Consider the following 20,732-nt stretch of genomic DNA (forward strand, 5'->3'; position numbering starts at 1 on the left):
GGTTTAAGTTCAAGTTCAAGCTGTTATAAAGTACTTTGTAAAAAAACAACAACACATTTTGATCAGAGACCTCTAGTTAATTCATAACCGATCTTGTTCTAGGAGCAGAGAATACATATCGGCAATATATAGACATAAATAATGACATCCTCTCAAGTTTGCACTCTTGTCAAGTATCATGGGGATTTGTTCAAACTGTACAACAGCTGTCGACTTATCTATGTGGCAGTAAATAAAACATCATTACGCTTCGTGTTTAGATATGTTTATTGGTCTCAAGGTTACATGTGTAATACCCGAGGTTTATTGTTAACTCCATATTAGACAATATCATTTGCAAATGTCCATGGTTGATCATAGGTAACGAAAAACAATTGAAGTTGTCTGTATCTGTGAAGCAGGTTCTAATCCAACAACTTTCATGGTAAATTCTTCTAAAAATCTTCAAAGTACGAACTAATTATTCTCACAAATATATTCAAAGTACGGAATAATTATTCTCACATATCTTTGATCTTTAATATGTTTTCATTGTGAACTTGATTCATTATTGTACAAACTACATGTATGTCTAAATACAAAGATCATTGGGATCATATGATTAACAATCGTACGACAGAAGATTCACTTATTACAAAGATCATTGGGAGCATATGATTAACAAGCGTACGACAGAAGATTCACTGAATACAAAGATCATTGGGGCCATATGATTAACAAGCGTACGACAGAAGATTCACTAAATACAAAGATCATTGGGAGCATATGATTAACAAGCGTACGACAGAAGATTCACTAAATACAACGATCATTGGGGCCATATGATTAACAAGCGTACGACAGAAGATTCACTAAATACAAAGATCATTGGGAGCATATGATTAACAAGCGTACGACCGAAGATTCACTAATTACAAAGATAATTGGGAGCATATGATTAACAAGCGTAGACAGAAGATTCACTAAATACAAAGATCATTGGGAGTATATGATTAACAAGCGTACGACAGAAGATTCACTAATTACAAAGATAATTGGGAGCATATGATTAACAAGCGTACGACCGAAGATTCACTAAATACAAAGATCATTGGGAGCATATGATTAACAAGCGTGCGACAGAAGATTCACTAAATACAAAGATCATTGGGAGCATATGATTAACATGCGTACGACCGAAGATTCACTAATTACAAAGATCATTGGGAGCATATGATTAACAAGCGTACGACAGAAGATTCACTAAATACAAAGATCATTGGGAGCATATGATTAACATGCGTACGACAGAAGATTCACTAATTACAAAGATCATTGGGAGCATATGATTAACAAGCGTGCGACAGAAGATTCACTAAATACAAAGGTCATTGGGAGCATATGATTAACAAGCGTACGACCGAAGATTCACTAAATACACAAATCATTGGGAGCATATGATTAACAAGCGTACGACAGAATATTCACTAAATACAAAGATCATTGGGGTCATATGATAAACAAGCGTACGACAAAAGATCCACTAAATACAAAGATCATTGGGATCATATGATATACAAGCGTACAACAGAAGAATTAGAAGAGTGTAAGGTCACGAATAGCAGGAAATGAAGTTAACACAGGAGAAGGGTTTAACACTCCACCAACAAATATTGCACATAAAAAATGTAACCCTGGTTATGCACCAGTCATTTGTAACCACGGCCCCCAGGTCCGGGGAATAGCGGAGACTTTGACTTTCGGTCCAGCCAAGCCCGGGCAAAATCTCCGCCCTGTGGGGACGATTTGCTGGTAAAACCCCCGCCAAATGTCCCCGCACCCACGCGACCCTAGATTAGGCCAATTTCCCGCTATATTTTGCGTGAAGACAAAACCACCGCAGTCACCCGGCACTGCGGGGCCACCTGGAAGGTAAAAACACGGCCCATTTCCCCGGCTATCCCCGGTATACCCCTGGACCTGGGGGGCCGTGGTTACAATTGACTGGTGCATTAGAGGTACCGTGGTTCTTAAACGTCAACCAGTGTATAGCATTGCCACACGGGACCCCAATTTAACGTCATTCCTGGAAAACGATTAGTATGTTTTTTTTCTAATTGTAATGGTATTACGCATTTCATCGACATAATGTACATGCTACCATTACAATTCTTTGAGCAGAATGCACTCAGCAATGACCAGTGCCATGGCTAGCTGGCAATATGTGACAAACAGCCGGACAGTAACTAGCTTTTGCCGACATCGGACACCATGTCACAGGTTGAGACCACTGAAGGTGATGGAGTTATGGGTATATAATGGAACAACAGTTTGTTTTGGTCGTTGTGTTGTATTGCCGTTCCTGAAAAAGGTAAGATTTTTCGATTATTATGATATTATACTAAAATATTATTCAAATATATTTTCATAATAACATTACGATATTGTACATAATGTGTTAATAATCTAAGATAATGATTACGGAATATGTTTATCAAACATTGTGTAATTCTGTAACTCGCTTATTTATCATTTTATTATGTATATTGTTTGTTGGCTTTTATGTTGTTCCTGTGGGATTGACAATACACTGCAATATTCTGTACAATCTAACTATGTATATTCCTATTATCTATTAACTGCGATAGTCTCGAATTGAAACTGTTTTGAATGTTAATTTACGAAAATTTCAGTTTATAACATCATGCAAAAGATGTTTGAAATTACATTAAAACCGTAAAATCCTTTTAGTGACATGCAAACTATAATTCTTAACGATTATGCGTGGTAAAAAAGGTCGATTGGCAATTCAATTGGCTGAAAATCATCTTGTATTTACTATTACCGTTGAAGTTGTCCCAATAACAATATACAACGAAATACACCTGAGTGTTAATACTTGTATATGTTAAATCGAAAAGTTAAATCAATTAGAAATAGAATAGACTGACACAGATACAATCTTGTTCCTCCACTATTTTATCATGACAAGAAACAAAACTAATGTGTCTTTAAGTGAGGAAATGAGTTCTCGTAATCTGGCTAAATCCCTCGTACCCCGCCCTGTCAACCCCAAGTCCCTCGTACCCCGTCCCCAGTCAACCCCGGTCCCTCCTACCCCGTCCCCAGTCAACCCCCAGTCCCTCGTACCCTGTCCCCCATCAACCCCCAGTCCCTCCAACCCCGTCCCCAGTCAACCCCCAGTCCCTCCTACCCCGTCAACAGTCAACCCCCAGTCCCTCCTACCCCGTCCCCAGTCAACCCCCAGTCCCTCGTACCCTGTCCCCCGTCAACCCCCAGTCCCTCCTACCCCGTCCCCAGTCAACCCCCAGTCCCTCGTACCCTGTCCCCCGTCAACCCCCAGTCCCTCCTACCCCGTCCCCAGTCAACCCCCAGTCCCTCCTACCCCGTCCCCAGTCAACCCCCAGTCCCTCGTACCCTGTTCCCCGTCAACCCCCAGTCCCTCGTACCCCGTCCCCAGTCAACCCCCAGTCCCTCCTACCCCCTCCCCAGTCAACCCCCAGTCCCTCGTACCCTGTCCCCTGTCACCCCCAGTCCCTCCTACCCCGTCCCCAGTCAACCCCCAGTCCCTCCTACCCCGTCCCCAGTCAACCCCCAGTCCCTCCTACCCCGTCCCCAGTCAACCCCCAGTCCTTCGTACCCTGTCCCCCGTCAACCCCCAGTCCCTCCTACCCCGTCCCCAGTCAACCCACAGTCCCTCCTACCCCGTCCCCAGTCAACCCCCCAGTCCCTCGTACCCTGTCCCCCGTCAACCCCAAGTCCCTCCTACCCCGTCCCCAGTCAACCACAGTCCCTCGTACCATGTCCCCCGTCAACCCCCAGTCCCTCCTACCCCGTCCCCAGTCAACCCCGGTCCCTCCTACCCCGTCCCCAGTCAACCCCCAGTCCCTCGTACCCTGTCCCCCGTCAACCCCCAGTCCCTCCTACCCCGTCCCCAGTCAACGCCCAGTCCCTCGTACCCTGTCCCCGTCAACCCCCAGTGAGCTCCTGTGTCACTGCCCGTTACAAGGCTGGTAGCCCAAACATTTATCATTAAAAAATGTAAAAATGTAGTCTGTTCTTGTTGTATTGTGAAGTTGTGTGTTTCTGGTTGAGTGTCTTGAGGTCACGTGACCTTGCGACTATAAACAGGGTTTTCGATTTATTTATAAGTGCTTGTCCCTATCGTTTACATTTTTTTAATATATCTGATTGCAGGTAAACCGAAATTTCTGGTAACTCTGGTGGCGCTTGCGCTGATTATCTCCCTTGGCGAATGATTGATGAGACCCTGCTTCGGACAAAAACCCCGACCAATCGGCTTCTGTCCGCCCGCTAACAAAAATTACCTTTGGCACTGGAAAGGGCAAAGATGCGGGCGACTTCCGGAAGCGTGCTATGACACCAGACCGGGAGACAACGCGTTCCTGAGAGAAAGCCAATGCAACATGTGCGACAAGTGGTTGGCATCCTCTGGTTCATAACGCACTGCCATCAATTAAATGACTCCAGATTAATGATAAGAGACTGAACTCCATATTAATTGGAATTTGATCAGTTCGTTACTTACATATTGATTTATTGTACCGAAATATCAATAAAAATTACAAGTACTGTGCTTTTATTTCACAGGGCTTCTATCAGATCAGTGTACGGATATACATTAACTGTCGTTTGAGTTCTCTGATGTACATAAATATGATTTTTCATATCTGTCTGGCGATCCCATATTATTTTAAGTGTCATATGAAATGGTTTCATGTGTAGAGGAAAACATTGTTAATATCATAATGAGAAAAAACAGACTGCAGTCACGCAGTCAAATCACCTTTGTCTCCAAACGTAAACAAGACACTCACACAAACTTCTTAATATTTAAGACTAACAAGCCCTTTGGATTCTGATTTTGTTAATCCATCTGTAGTCAAACTGACTGTTATCAGTAAAAGAGCAATAGTAAGTCATAAAAAATCATTGCAACCCTTAGCAGCCTGAAGGTAAATCTAAACATTTCATATACAACAATGTAAAAGTGTATAAACTCCACTTGAAAAAGACATTCCAATTCCACCCACACCCCCTCCCTAAAGGGACTAGCCACCAGAAAACAACAATTGCAAGAAAAGAATAAAATATCGTTGTGGAAAGTTATAAACCCAAAAAAATGAATGATAAATAATAAGATTTATACTATAAATTAATATATATGAATATATATATACCAAATTCCTAATATACTGTTATTAAGGAATGGAAGTTGAGGTGTAAATATAATATTTTGAACCAATATTTTAGATATATATAAGCAGTGGTTGTTATTTGAAGATAATATTGGTACCTTATTATAGTACTTACGAATTTTCTTTTGAATTTATGTAGGGACATTTGAATAAATTAAATTATGAATTCACAAAATAAAGAGTAAACTTTGAAAACAACATGGCGTGTTCAACAAATATTCAAACTATTAAAAATTCAAAACCCTTTAAGGTATTTTTTTTACCTTATACCATTCTATATCATTAATTATAACTACGTACTTACTGACGTCAATTGAATATTCGTTAATATTTCCGTTCAAGCCCCAAGGGTTCACAATTGACGTTATTCACATTCACGGAGTTGATAGGAACAGAGCAAGGTAAGCCATTTTAAGCCATTTAATAACATAATGAGAATACAGTTTAAATGTCAATGATTTCGCTGTTGTTGTAGTTGATGTAAGATGTTGCCTTTTGTTATATTTACCAAGTTTTATGTCATATTGAAAAAGTCTAAGTTATTAAATATGTAAGTGTACTGGTTGGAGAGCAATGTCCGGCCGGAGTAAGCAGCCGGCAATTAACATCTTGTCTTTTTTTTCATGGCAATTGTGTTAGATCGCAAAAAGTGTAATTTCGCCTCGAATGTTTTTTACAAAGAATCATTCAGAAATTGTGATTGGTGTTTCAAAAATAAGAAATTTTCATAAAATCTGGATTTTCGACTGTAAAATATTCATTAATAATGGTATTTATTTTTATATTAAGAATTTTTTATTTTGAACAACTGAATGCATATAAAGATTATTCAGTGGTCATTCACTTTAAGATAATACTGTTTGAAATGGGAAGGGGTCTACAGTCAAAAGTCACAAAATGCACGTGTTTTTTTAGTTTAATGGAGAAATTGCAGGACTCGTCATGTTCGCATAATTGCTTCTGTTTTACATAATGAGGATTTCATTTTGAATAAGCCACAAGTGGTTTTAATTGTGTACGTCCATACAGCATTTTTGGTAGAAATGAATCGTAATCATTTATCCGACGACGACCGGGTACGTGCTATCGGATTTATAGAAGCGGATGGAACGTCGAAAACATTGCACGGCGCTTCAACGTTCACCGAGAAACGATTTAAAGCGGCAGGGACCGTTCGTGATACGCCGCGGTCATGGCGACCCAGATCTACTTTCGGCCAGGAAGACCAATACCTTGAAGTATACGTCGCTAGAAACAGATTTTTGTCCAGCGTTGCGTTGCGTCAAACTCTTTTGACGAGGCGGGGTCAAGGCGCGAGACCAGTTTCATTCCAAACTATCCGTAGCCGGTGCACGCCGCCGGGTTTAAGTCACGTGTTCCGGCGAAGATACCAGGCTAACAAGACCGACAAATACATACCGGGCTAGCATTTTGCATTGAACATGCGTGCTGGAACAGGGGGCCGTGGCGGACTGTGTTGTTCAGTGGCGAGTCGCGATTTTACCTTCGGAATGTTGACGGACGCCAGCGTGTGTGGCGCCGGCGTCGTGAGCGTCACGCGCAGTGTACCGTTATGCCGATTGTCGCAGGAAAATGAGGATCAGTTATGATCTGGGGAGGCGAAAGTACAGAAGGTAGAACATGTCTGACTTGTTTTTGTTGACGGCTCATTGACCGGTCAACGGTGTCGAGACGAGATTCTTGAACCACACGTGCTTCCGTTCTTACGACAGATGAACGTTCGCCAGCCAATCTATCAAGATGACAATGCTATGCCCCTTAGGGCTGCTATTGTGAACCAGTTCGTCCAGAAAAATGGCATACAGCGCATTAACTGGCCCGACCTCTCGTGCATTGAACACGTTTGGGATGTTCTTGGGCGCCGCGTTTCTCTGCGTTTAAAGCCACATAGGACCCAAGTAGACCTTCGAAGGTTTCTTAAAAAGGAATGGGGCGCGATTCCACAATTGGAAATGAAAAAAACAAAACAATTTAGGGACAATTTAGGGGGATATACACATCATTTACGATTAAAAAGAAAAAGCATACGACTTTATTAACAAGATAACATTACTGTTGAGATATTGAAATATTATTATAAGATAAAAATAATTTTTCGCAATCCCTGGACTTTCTCAGCTACATATTAATCCGACTGGCACTATCAATAGAATGCAAACAGCAGGTACCCATCAATGAGTTGAAAAATGAGTCTTCACTTTTTGTGCTTGAATTCCACTTTGTGAGTAAAACATTGAATTGATATGAATTACTTGTCATATATTTGCTTGCAGATGAAGGGTCCCTTTATCCTGCTCCTTGCACTGATCGTTGCAAATACTGTAAATGGAAAACCAAGGCAATCATCACCAAGGAAATTCTATGGTATTCTCCTTTAAATACATAAGTATCTACCCATTAGAATTTTTACACAAAGACATGCGCTGTTATTTGTTACATAATGACATGCGCTGTTATTTGTTACACATTGTCATGCACTGTTATTGGTTACACAATGACATGCGCTGCGTTTCGTTACACAAGGACACGCGCTACTATTTGTTACACAAAGACATGCGTTGCTATTTGATACACAAATATATACACTGTTATTTGTTACACCCAGAGATGTGCTGCTATTTATTACACAAATAGATGCGCTGCTATTTGTTACACGACGACGATGACTATGACGATGACGATGATGATGATGATGATGATGATGATGTTGATGATACAATGTGTAATTGATTAAATGAATAAAACAAATCGTTGAAGGTATGCTAATGCAGCATCATGAAGCTCCAAACTGTGGTGAAAAACTTGAATGCGGCAGGGGTCATTTCATGGGCCACCCAGAATGCGTGCCTGCAAGTGCCGTTTGTAACGGATTCCCGGATTGTTCGAATGGCGCCGACGAGACAGGATGCTTGAGTATGTACTGTTCAATCTGTATCTCGCGGGTCGAGAACCTCTCGAGATTTAGTAATATTGTTTGTTGTTTGGTATCAGATAATTTTTAATTGAGGTCTTAAGTTATTGTGTGTTACGGCGTGGCTGTTTGACATTGCTTTTGAACTAGATTTTAGACCAATCAAATGTTATATTTTAAGTGCGGGGTTTAAATTCAAGTTAATAATATGCTTTGATTTGTTCATATTTTAAGCGGAAAGATTCCAAAATGACCTATTTCAAAATATGATAGAATTTTATTCGAAGACACACAATAAATATGTGTTTTCTGTAGTTCATTTCTTAGTTTCAGCTGATTATAGTCGAGAGATACTTCTAAGCCCGTTGTGTATCACTTTGGCAAAAAGTGAATACCGAAATATGGCGATTATGTTAATTGACGTAACACCTCGACCAAACTTTCGCAGTTTGCATGAAGTTATTCTTGTTCGGCTGTTATATTATATATTGATGTACAAAATGTTGTTTTTTAAGTTGTAGCAAGTTTCTTTAAACTATAGTACTGTCAATCAGTGAACTGATGTTGTCCTCAAAGAATCTCTCCTTTCATTATGCAACTCGTTTCCACCTCAAACGCTATTCCATCGTCTCTGTTTCTTTTATATAAGTTCATGAATCAATGTAAGAAGATTTCTTTACTACTCTAGTCAGCTTCCCTAACACTGCTCATATATAAATGTATATTTTTACCAACAACAGACCCTAATTGTGGGTCACTTGGAATGATGACGTGCAATGACAGACGAACCTGTGGGAAACCATGCGACGGCTTTACGCAGTGTCAAGGATTGGAGGACGAAATGATGTGCCGTAAGAAACGCTTAAAATTGAAAATTTGTTTCTTAAACCGACTGTACATGTTTGAAATTTAAACACTTAGCTTCAGGAAAATTGTATATTATCGAAAATTGATCGATAAATTACGGCTAACATCCGCCGTTTAGGGAATAATAATAATAGATGAATTAGTATAATCAATTACCTATTCAAAGGCCAAAAGGCTATCACCAAAGGCTATTTCTTTGAAATTCAAAATTTAAAGTCTTAATTGGTATGTTAATATACATGTTTACAGATTTATATTTTCGGTCAACAGCCCGCATTGACATCCCTTATAATTTAGTTTAGTCTAGTAGGATGAAATACCTTTCCGTTCGGTTTATGAGTGGTTGACACTTAAGGTCATCCTGTCACGTATTATAAAATATACATTGTGATCCATATAATTAGTTCACTTTGATGATTTATTTCATCACAAATCCAAGTTATTCATGGTGTATGACTTTATTTTAAATGTGTATAAATTGAAAAATGTCTGATATGTATTTTATTACTGATTCGGTTTCACTATGCTATATGTATTGGTATAAGATAATTGTGTTACTATGTTAATGACAGATGATGCAAGAAAGAAGATTTTCCAACAATATTTTCTTCTACGTTCTTGAATGGAAATCGATCGTATCACAAAATACATTTAATGTATGAAAAAAAAGAGTTACGTTTGAATGGAATTGTTCATATACATATAGATAGCAAAGAAAAGAGTAACACTGTGAACGCCCTCTAGCACTGGCTTATCAGTATTCTATATCGAGGAGTCATTAAGACATTTTCTAGATTCAAGTACCCGAAAAATAAATTAACTACACAGTAGGCGAAGTTCGGGGCCACTTTTAACAGCTAATACACCTGATTTAAACACCATCGTATGTATGCTTTATACACGACTGTCTTTAACTTCCTCGTCGACGAAGTACGGGGTCACTGTTAACAGACCCCCAAATAACTTAAAGACATCTTATGTATGCCATAAATACACGCAACAGTACGTATGAACCTTCTTTGATATCAAAATGGTATTAAAAGACAGTACATTAAAAGAATTGGTGGTATATACGTTTGAAATGTATGCTAGATTGCCATGTTAGGCACACACAAAGAAATATCAAACTCAGGCCATCTTTTTATTTTGATAAGTAAATGCATGTTTAAAATGTCTCATATCAGCAAAGATTTGCCCGAAAAGGAGTCTTCTGTGCGGAGATGGCAAGACCTGTGTTGATTTGGATCGTATGTGCGATGGACATGATGATTGCCCTAATGGGGACGATGAGGAAAAGGACATTTGTGGTATGTTGCCACTTGCCTTTCAAATATGATATGCAGCACCGCGTACACAATTGTATGCATACACACTTGTAACCATACATTACATGTATGCTAAAAAACATATTTAATGTGTAATAGGTATATACATATAAAGTAGCTAGTTAAAGATAACTATTTATGTCTCCCTTTCAGTAAGGCTCATGGATGGACAAGTCCGTTGCTCAAATGGAAACGTTGCCAACGTTTGCGATGGCCAACAACAATGCCCAGACGGTGCGGACGAGCAAAATTGCAGTCCTACAATAAGTGAGTTGGTTTGTCACAATTTTTAGTATTTTTAGTATTAATTTAGTGCGATAAGAGCGAAAATAAATACAACGATTTCATAAAATATGTAAATACAACAACGATTTCATTCAGTATGTACATCCAACAACGATTTCTTAAGGTATACCCACACAACAAAGATGTCATACGGTATATACAAACAAAAACTATTTCATACAGTATGCACATAAAACAACGATTGCAACAGTACGGTTTATACCTACAACAGCTCTTTCCTACAGTATGTACATACAACAGCCATTTCCTACATTATCAGTTTCAAGTTTCAAGTTTCAAGATTAATATACATACAATACGATTCTATACAGCATGTACATACAGCAGTGATTCCATACAGTATGGACATACAACAACGATTCTATACAGTATGGACATACAACAACGATTCCATACAGTATGTACATACAACAACGATTCTATACAGTATGGACATACAACAACGATTCCATACAGTATGTACATACAACAACGATTCTATACAGTATGGACATACAACAACGATTCTATACAGTATAGACATACAACAACGATTCCATACAGTATGTACATACAACAACGATTGCATACAGTATGGACATACAACAACGATTCCATACAGTATGTACATACAACAACGATTCCATACAGTATGTACATACAACAACGATTTCATACAGTATGACATACAACAACGACTCCATACAGTATGTACATACAACAACGATTCCATACAGTATGTACATACAACAACGATTCCATACAGTATGTACATACAACAACGATTCCATACAGTATGTACATACAACAACGATTCCATACAGTATGAACATTCAACAGCGATTCCATACAGTTGGAACATTCAACAACGATTCCATACAGTATGTACATACAACAACGATTCCATACAGTATGTACATACAACAACGATTCCATACAGTATGTACATACAACAACGATTCCATACAGTATGTACATACAACAACGATTCCATACAGTATGTACATACAACAACGACTCCATACAGTATGTACATACAACAACGATTCCATACAGTACGTACATACAACAACGATTCCATACAGTATGAACATACAACAACGATTCCATACAGTATGAACATTCAACAACGATTCCATACAGTATGAACATTCAACAGCGATTCCATACAGTTGTAACATTCAACAACGATTCCATACAGTATGTACATACAACAACGATTCCATACAGTATGTACATACAACAACGATTCCATACAGTATGTACATACAACAACGATTCCATACAGTATGTACATACAACAACGATTCCATACAGTATGTACATACAACAACGATTCCATACAGTATGAACATACAACAACGATTCCATACAGTATGAACATTCAACAACGATTCCATACAGTATGTACATACAACAACGATTCCATACAGTATGTACATTCAACAACGATTCCATACAGTATGTACATACAACAACGATTCCATACAGTATGTACATACAACGACTCCATACAGTATGTACATACAACAACGATTCCATACAGTATGTACATACAGCATCGAGTCCATACATATGTACATACAACAACGACTCCATACAGTATGTACATACAACAACGACTCCATACAGTATGTACATACAACAACGATTCCATACAGTATGTACATACAACAACGATTCCATACAGTATGTACATACAACAACGATTCCATACAGTATGTACATACAACAACGATTCCATACAGTATGTACATACAACAACGACTCCATACAGTATGTACATACAACAACGATTCCATACAGTACGTACATACAACAACGATTCCATACAGTATGAACATACAACAACGATTCCATACAGTATGAACATTCAACAACGATTCCATACAGTATGAACATTCAACAGCGATTCCATACAGTTGGAACATTCAACAACGATTCCATACAGTATGTACATACAACAACGATTCCATACAGTATGTACATACAACAACGATTCCATACAGTATGTACATACAACAACGATTCCATACATTATACGTACATACAACAACGATTCCATACAGTATGAACATACAACAACGATTCCATACAGTATGAACATTCAACAACGATTCCATACAGTATGTACATACAACAACGATTCCATACAGTATGAACATACAACAACGATTCCATACAGTATGTACATACAACAACGATTCCATACAGTATGTACATACAACAACGACTCCATACAGTATGTACATACAACAACGATTCCATACAGTATGTACATACAGCATCGAGTCCATACCATATGTACATACAACAACGACTCCATACAGTATGTACATACAACAACGACTCCATACAGTATGTACATACAACAACGATTCCATACAGTATGTACATACAACAACGATTCCATACAGTATGTACATAAAACAACGATTCCATACAGTATGTACATACAACAACGACTCCATACAGTATGTACATTCAACAACGATTCCATACAGTATGTACATACAACAACGATTCCATACAGTATACGTACATACAACAACGATTCCATACAGTATGAACATACAACAACGATTCCATACAGTATGAACATTCAACAACGATTCCATACAGTATGTACATACAACAACGATTCCATACAGTATGAACATTCAACAACGATTCCATACAGTATGTACATACAACAACGATTCCATACAGTATGTACATACAACAACGACTCCATACAGTATGTACATACAACAACGATTCCATACAGTATGAACATTCAACAACGATTCCATACAGTATGAACATTCAACAACGATTCCATACAGTATGTACATTCAACAACGATTCCATACAGTATGTACATACAACAGCGATTTTATGCAGCATGAACATACAACAACGATTCCATGCAGTATGTAAATACAACAACGATTTCATACAGTATGGACATACAACAACGATTTCATACAGTATGTTCATTAAACGGCGATTTCCTATTGTATTCACATACAACAGCGATTTCATGCATTATGTACATATAGCAACGTTATATATAGATATAACGTCCGTATGTCACGCCTGTGAATCAGAAGTGATTTTTGATATGCTATTCTATAATGCATTTAATGCTATGAGAAATTCATTCGAAACACGAATATACATTTTATTGTTGTTGTTTTTTTGGAATGTTTTTGGAAACTGGTAGGCAAATCAGTAGTAACGAATTTGACTCAAAATCATATAAACAAACTGAATTATGCTATTAGGTATAGCTTATAGCCTACGACAATGTATTTTCCGTTATAAACAATGTGTTTATACTACTTGTTTTAACAAAGTATTTCTTGGTTAGTGGAGAATATTTCATAAAAAAGTGTTTATAGTCCTCTTTTTCATTTCAACAAATACATAAAGGATACTCTTTCAACATACAATACATACTTCCAAATAAATTCTTACCAGGTTGTGTTACACTATTTATTTATTTATTTTAATTGTGAGACAATCAAAATGGTTGACAAGAAAATTAGTGGGTGGTAAACGGCACATGAAATCATGAAATCTTAAAAAAATATTTTAATAATTATCCCGGGTTGTGTTGCAATGTTGTTATTTGTTTAATATAATGTTGCAGGCGAGGAACTAGGTCAGTGCTTGTGCGTGGCTTTTTGCGACGTGGCCCATCCCAATACGGATTGCAGTGACCTGTGCCCTACACTTCTTAATATCCCCCAAGCGATTACACAATGTTTCTAACGTAACCTTCAAGTTTCAAGTATAGTTACATGGCATTTACTGAAATAAATAGCAAGCTTCAAAGTGTTATCTTTAATTGTGCATGCCGTATTTAAATTGTTGCATTAGACGAACTTAGACGGACATAAGATACAGTCGAATCTCGTTCAGTCGTCGGGACGTCGGGGAAAAGTTCGAGACAACGAACATTCGATATATCCGAAATACCAAAAAAGGGACGAAACCCAAAACATTGAATTACGAAGACTATACTAACTGATATTTACACCAGCCATTGGACTGGTATTGTAATCCGTCTCGAAAACAAATAAACTTACTATTGAAATTATTGGTGTCAACTTTATTTAATTAAGTTTTCTATAATACTAACACAATATAAAACAAGCACATGCATGATTTAATAAACAACGATATAGCACATTAATTGATGATCGCAAAGCACATTCATGACTCCGACGAATATCGATGGGGTGGGGTGTGTAAGCTTATTTATACTCGCTTTCGGGCAAGGCTCATTTGGTGAGTGCTCCGGTTAGAATGTTAGCCATATTAGGTTTTTCGAGCAGATTGTACAGACAGAATGTTACCCTGGTTAGAGCTACCCCGGTTCTTTAACGTGCACCAGTGTATAGCACGGTTTCTCGAAGTAAATACCGAAATATGGCTATCATTTCTGTAGACAGTCGCAACACCTCGACCAATCTTTCGCAGTTTGCATAAAGTTATTCTTGTTCGGCTGTTATATTATATATTAATGCACATTTTTGTTTTTGATATATAGCACATTTATTACTTTACTACAATCAGTTAACGTTTGCTTTGTTGTTTTGAGTTGATCTGTAAGTATTTTTTGCCTAAAACACCAATTAATATACGCTGACTTTAATAGAATCACTTGATTCAATGTAGATTTCAACTACTCTAGTCAACTTCCCATACACTGATCATATATATATATGTATAAACTTTTACCTCCAACAGACCCTAATTGTGGGTCACTTGGAATGATGATGTGCAATGACAGACGAACCTGTGGGAAACCATACGACGGCTTTACGCAGTGTCAAGAATTGGTGGACGAAATGATGTGAAGCGTTTACGCATAAAATTTCCCCTATTCGACGCGTTTGTCATAAAAGAAAGGCCAGGCCTCTTCTCTTTTCTGTTTTTATGTGACGTCAAAACCACGTGATGATTGGTAACGTGTGTATAAGTATCCTTACGAAATGCTTAAGCAATGCGGGGGAGATTTAAACTCGATATCAATAGTTGAACACATACAGGACAAACAGGACAAGCCAAGTCAATATTTATTTATCGTCGGTTACTACACACGCACACACGCACGCACGCACGCACACGCACCAACGCACACACACACGCGCGCGCGTATTCACTACATGAATGCAGTCTACAATTGTTTTGTGTAATCTCAATAGATATTTATTGCGAACACTTCAATAAATATGCACACCCAAATATGACATATTTCTTGAATCAGTTCAATATACAAGTGGCGTTAAAACCACGTGCAATATAGGTGGCGCCTATTTTATAATTGGCTTGAATAAAGTCTTTACGTACAGCTTTTCGTACGGCTATCGGACTTTAAAGGACTCGTTCACAGATTTTTTGTGGGCAACGACGTTTATAAACTCTGTTGATATAACGTCATTTAACTACTTGTATAAACAAACACCAAACACCAACTGGCACTTTTTTAAAATAATATAAACACTTGGCCCTAATTAAAATCTTAATAAACGTGAACGTTTCGCTTCAATTTATTATTATTGTTGTGACCAAATATCATTGTATTTTTACTGCACATGTATCAGAAAAGTCAAACTGATCCAAATAATTAGTTAACCAGAACGTAAATAATACATGCAATCATATGCTATAAGTAAATAGACGAGTTTAAGTGTAATTTAAAGTTTAAACTTCCGACAGAAAGACAATAAAAGTTACGAACAAATGGAATCGAATGTGAAGGTGTTCACGGCACGTTACAAATACAAGTAAGAAGATATCCGGAAATTATAAAAGACACTTTCGCTGCTGCGTAAATCAACCACTTTAAGGTTAAATTGTAACTTCATCTTTGCAAGTCAATTATCGCCAGTTCTTGTTATAACATTGATTATATACTTTAGTGAAAGGCTGTACATTTGATTCGGTGTGGTCATGTTTAACATAAACCGAGCATGCTGAAAGTGTAATCCGGTGAGTGTGCCGTGTACGTCATCTGTTGTTGTGACGTCACCTGGCGCCGAAAGCCCAACCCGGAGTCCGCTGCTTCCACCGTATAGCGCAGCATGGACGTCCGCGAGTAATTGCAGATGGGCGTCGAGATGCCGGCGGCTCCACCCTCAGAGATGTACATAGTCTGCGTCTCGAATCGAGGTTAAATACTAGGTTGTCCAATATCTTCATTAAGCCAACAAAAGTAGTGTAAATAATATGTGTTCAAATACCGGACCAACTAAGCAATTAATATAACGCAAGTATAAGTACAGGATATATTAATATGTTTGAATACTGTTAGTATGCTATTACTCAAGCGCCAACTAATGAGTTGACGGTACTCCAATCTGACACACTATCCGATGATTTGTTTTTTACTAAACGGCACGTGATTTTGTAAACATATATACTGACCTTGAACACGAGCTGGCCCCTCGTCGTCCGCCGGAACCACTGAAAGGTGGGGGGTGGGGGAGCGATTTGGGAAGCGCCATTACTTTCTATACACGTGAGCTCGATCTGCATGAGGGAGTTGTTCACTACTGGTTCTGTCATGAATTTGTTAACAACGCGGGCCGCCAGCAACTGCAGGTTCCCCGGACACACTAGACACAATAATGTGAAAGACTTCTGCATAGAATAAGGTGTCGAAGGTGTTTGATTAGCCTGCTTAGTATTGCAGAGAGATAATGATCATGTTGTGCAAATTTGGCGGCACCCGCGTTGTAACATTTTTGTGGCAACTCTTCACGTTACGATTTTAATACAAACCATACCAAATGTGTTACAATATTCCACAATACGCAGTTATGAACCTTGAATCGTCAATCGATAAAATAATTAGTAAATTACTTCTATGTTCGTGACACAGTCGATAACGACTCTATTATTTTAAGCATTTTATGATTTAGGAACGTTACAACATATTCAAAACATGGTAGCCTTTTTGCTGTGTCACATTATAGAAAATATCTTAATTTATCTAAAGCGATTTATAAATGAGCGATTTTAAATGTCTCACGGTCTTAACTGTCTATGTTTTGTTACATGTCTACGTCATTATTGGCCTGATTATTATTAATCAGTAATAATTACCGTGGTTGAATTGGGAACAAGTTTGTGAAATAAAAAAGCTGACGTTTGCCAATCAGGTAAAATGAGTCGAGTTATTTCATAAAACATATAGGTTATCTGGTTGAATATCATTATCAAATGCACTCCTAAATTTGTATTAGCTTTTGAATGATTTATCTACGTATTTAAACATGAATATTTTGCGACGCAGTTGGAAAGTCCATAAGTGCTTTTTTAAAATATTGAGTCATCCAGCTTGTCATATTGAAACTGAAACTGTTTTATTTATTAACCACCTATTTTTACACAAAATCACATTCAACGGCATTATACATCAGTATAAAACATGTAAAATAATTACAAATAGTAAAAAACACACTCATTGAAAGCATATTTTAAACAGTACATGAAAACATTTTATTGATTTAGAATTTAATCACATTTTAAATCTTATGAATGACATGACAATAAGACTAATTAAAACAGCACAAATTTCAATTATGAAAGTTTTAAACGATGTTAAAGTCTCTAATAAAGTGTACTTACTGTCACTCTTATAAATTTCTTAAACAGCACATTAATGTTTATGAAATGCGTTTTCATGTTTATATTTTAAAGTTCTAAAGAGGTTATCATGGCAATTTGTTCCATAGTCATGGGGCAATTGTACTAAAACGTGTGTGAAATTATCCAAAACTGCAACTGTTTAAGCCGAAGACCTAAACGCTGAAATCTTTAAGTTTGTTTATACACTAGATCCATGAGGAAGGCAGGTGCATCATAAACAGAAGACACGGTTGTTACCCAAGACACGGTCGTGACTCAAGACACGGTTGTCCCTTGCGAAACAATCGCTACTTAAGACACGGTCGTGACTCAGGAAACAGTAGTCCCTCAAAACACTGTAGTCAATCAATACCAAGAAGTTATTCTAGACCTGGTAGTCCCTCAATGCATTTTAGTCCATCAAGACTTCGTAGTCATTTAAGTCACGTAGTCATTCAAGACACGGTAGTCACTGAAGAGACAGAAGTCATTCATAACAGGGTAGTCACTCAAGGCAAGATTGACACTCAAAACAAGGTAGTCAACTAAGACACGGTTTGTACTCAAGACACGGCCGAGATTTAAGACACGGTAGTACCTCGAGCGACTGCAGACACTAAAGATTCGGTAGTTAAGACACTGTAGTCACTAAAGTTTCGATAGTCACTCAAGTCACGTAGTCACTCAAAAAAGGTCGTGAATCAAGAAACGGTAGTCACTCAAAACACGGTATTCACGCGACTCAAGAAAAAAAAGTCACTCAAGACACTGTTTTCACTCAGAATCAGTAGCTCTGGAAACACAGTAGTCATTTAACAAACTGTTTACACTCTATACACTGATGTTACGCAAGGCAAGGTAGTCGTCATTCGAGACACGATAGTCACACAAGACAAGGTTGTCTTTCAATATTCGGACGGGCATCAAAACAAGTCAGTTACTAAAGAAAAGGTTTTCATTTCCTGGGCGTAACACTATATAAAGTAGTCACTCGAAAACGATAGTCACTAAAGACAGAGTAGACATTCATGACACGATAGTCACTAAAGAAAGAGTAGACACTCATGACATGATAGTCACTTAAGACAGAGTTGACACTCATGACACGATAGTCACTAAAGAAAGAGTAGACACTCATGACACGATAGTCACTTAAGACAGAGTTGACACTCATGACACGATAGTCACTAAAGAAAGAGTAGACACTCATGACACGATAGTCACTTAAGACAGAGTTGACACTCATGACACGATAGTCACGAAAGACAGAGTAGACACTCATGACACGATAGTCACGAAAGACAGAGTAGACACTCATGACACGATAGTCACTTAAGACAGAGTTGACACTCATGACACGATAGTCACTAAAGAGAGAGTAAACACTCATGACACGATAGTCAATTAAAACAAGGTAGTCACTCAAGACAAGGAAGTTACTCAAGAAAATGTAGTCACTCAAGACAAGGTAGTCACTCAAGAAAAGGTAGTCACTCAAGACAAGGTAGTCACTCAAGACAAGGTAGTCACTCACGACAAGGTAGTCACTCAAGACAAGGTAGTCACTCATGACAAGATAGTCACTCAACACAAGGTAGTCACTCAAAAGAAGGTAGTAACTCAAGACAAAGTAGTCACTCAAGACAAGGTAGTCACTCAAGACAAGGTAGTCACTCAAGACAAGGTAGTCACTTAGGACACGATAGTCACTCAAAACAAGGTAGTCACTCAAGACACGGTAGTCACTCAAGACAAAGTAGTAACTCAAAACAAGGGAGTCACTCAAGACAAAGTAGTCACTCAAGACACGGTAATCACTCAAGACACGGTAGTCACTCAAAACAAGGTAGTCACTCAAAACAAGGTAGTCACTCAAGACAAGGTAGACACAGGAGACAAAGTGACCACTCAAGACAAGGCAGTCACAGGAGACAAAGTGGTCACTCAAGACAAGGTAGTAACTCAAAACAAGGTAGTCACTCAAGACAAAGTAGTCACTCAAGACACGGTAAGCACTCAAGACAAGGTAGTCAATCAAAACAAGGTAGTCACTCAAAACAAGGTAGTCACTCAAGACAAAGTAGTCACTCAAGACACGGTAAGCACTCAAGACAAGGTAGTCAATCAAAACAAGGTAGTCACTCAAAACAAGGTAGTCACTCAAGAAAAGGTAGACACAGGAGACAAAGTGACCACTCAAGACAAGGTAGTTACAGGAGACAAGGTAGTTAATCAAGACAAGGTAGTCACTGGAGACAAAGTGGTCACTCAAAACAAGGCAGTCACAGGAGACAAAGTGGTCACTCAAGACAAAGTTGTCACAGGAGACACGTTAGTCACAGGAGACAAAGTGGTCACTCAAAACAAGGCAGTCACAGGAGACAAAGTGGTCACTCAAGACAAGGTTGTCACAGGAGACAAGTTAGTCACAGGAGACAAAGTGGTTCCTCAAGACAAGGTAGCCTCTAGATACACGGGTAT

The 20,732-nt window shown here is 38.2% G+C and overlaps 3 protein-coding genes across 3 annotated transcripts; 2 read left to right on the forward strand and 1 right to left on the reverse strand.

Moving 5' to 3' along the window:
* Positions 1–3,002: 3,002 nt before the first annotated feature.
* Positions 3,003–3,983, forward strand: LOC128219410 (uncharacterized). The gene has a single exon (XM_052927220.1). The coding sequence runs from the start codon at positions 3,003–3,005 to the stop codon at positions 3,981–3,983; it is 981 nt and encodes a 326-aa protein (XP_052783180.1).
* Positions 3,984–6,262: 2,279 nt separating this feature from the next.
* On the forward strand, positions 6,263–14,384 carry LOC128219411 (uncharacterized). The gene is made up of 8 exons (XM_052927221.1): positions 6,263–6,457; positions 6,953–7,138; positions 7,514–7,604; positions 7,998–8,153; positions 8,892–9,002; positions 10,203–10,325; positions 10,497–10,610; positions 14,263–14,384. Exons 1-8 carry the CDS (start codon positions 6,263–6,265, stop codon positions 14,382–14,384), a joined length of 1,098 nt encoding a protein of 365 aa, XP_052783181.1.
* A 1,830-nt stretch (positions 14,385–16,214) lies between these two features.
* Positions 16,215–18,395, reverse strand: LOC128220315 (uncharacterized). The gene is made up of 3 exons (XM_052928673.1): positions 18,252–18,395; positions 17,046–17,236; positions 16,215–16,814 (listed from the first exon to the last, which is right to left on the reverse strand). Coding segments are annotated over exons 1-3 (360 nt in total). The 5' UTR covers positions 18,253–18,395; the 3' UTR covers positions 16,215–16,646.
* Between the last annotated feature and the right edge of the window lie 2,337 nt (positions 18,396–20,732).

The sequence above is a fragment of the Mya arenaria genome, chromosome 15, assembly GCF_026914265.1.
Source record: "Mya arenaria isolate MELC-2E11 chromosome 15, ASM2691426v1".
Classification (NCBI taxonomy): domain Eukaryota; kingdom Metazoa; phylum Mollusca; class Bivalvia; order Myida; family Myidae; genus Mya; species Mya arenaria.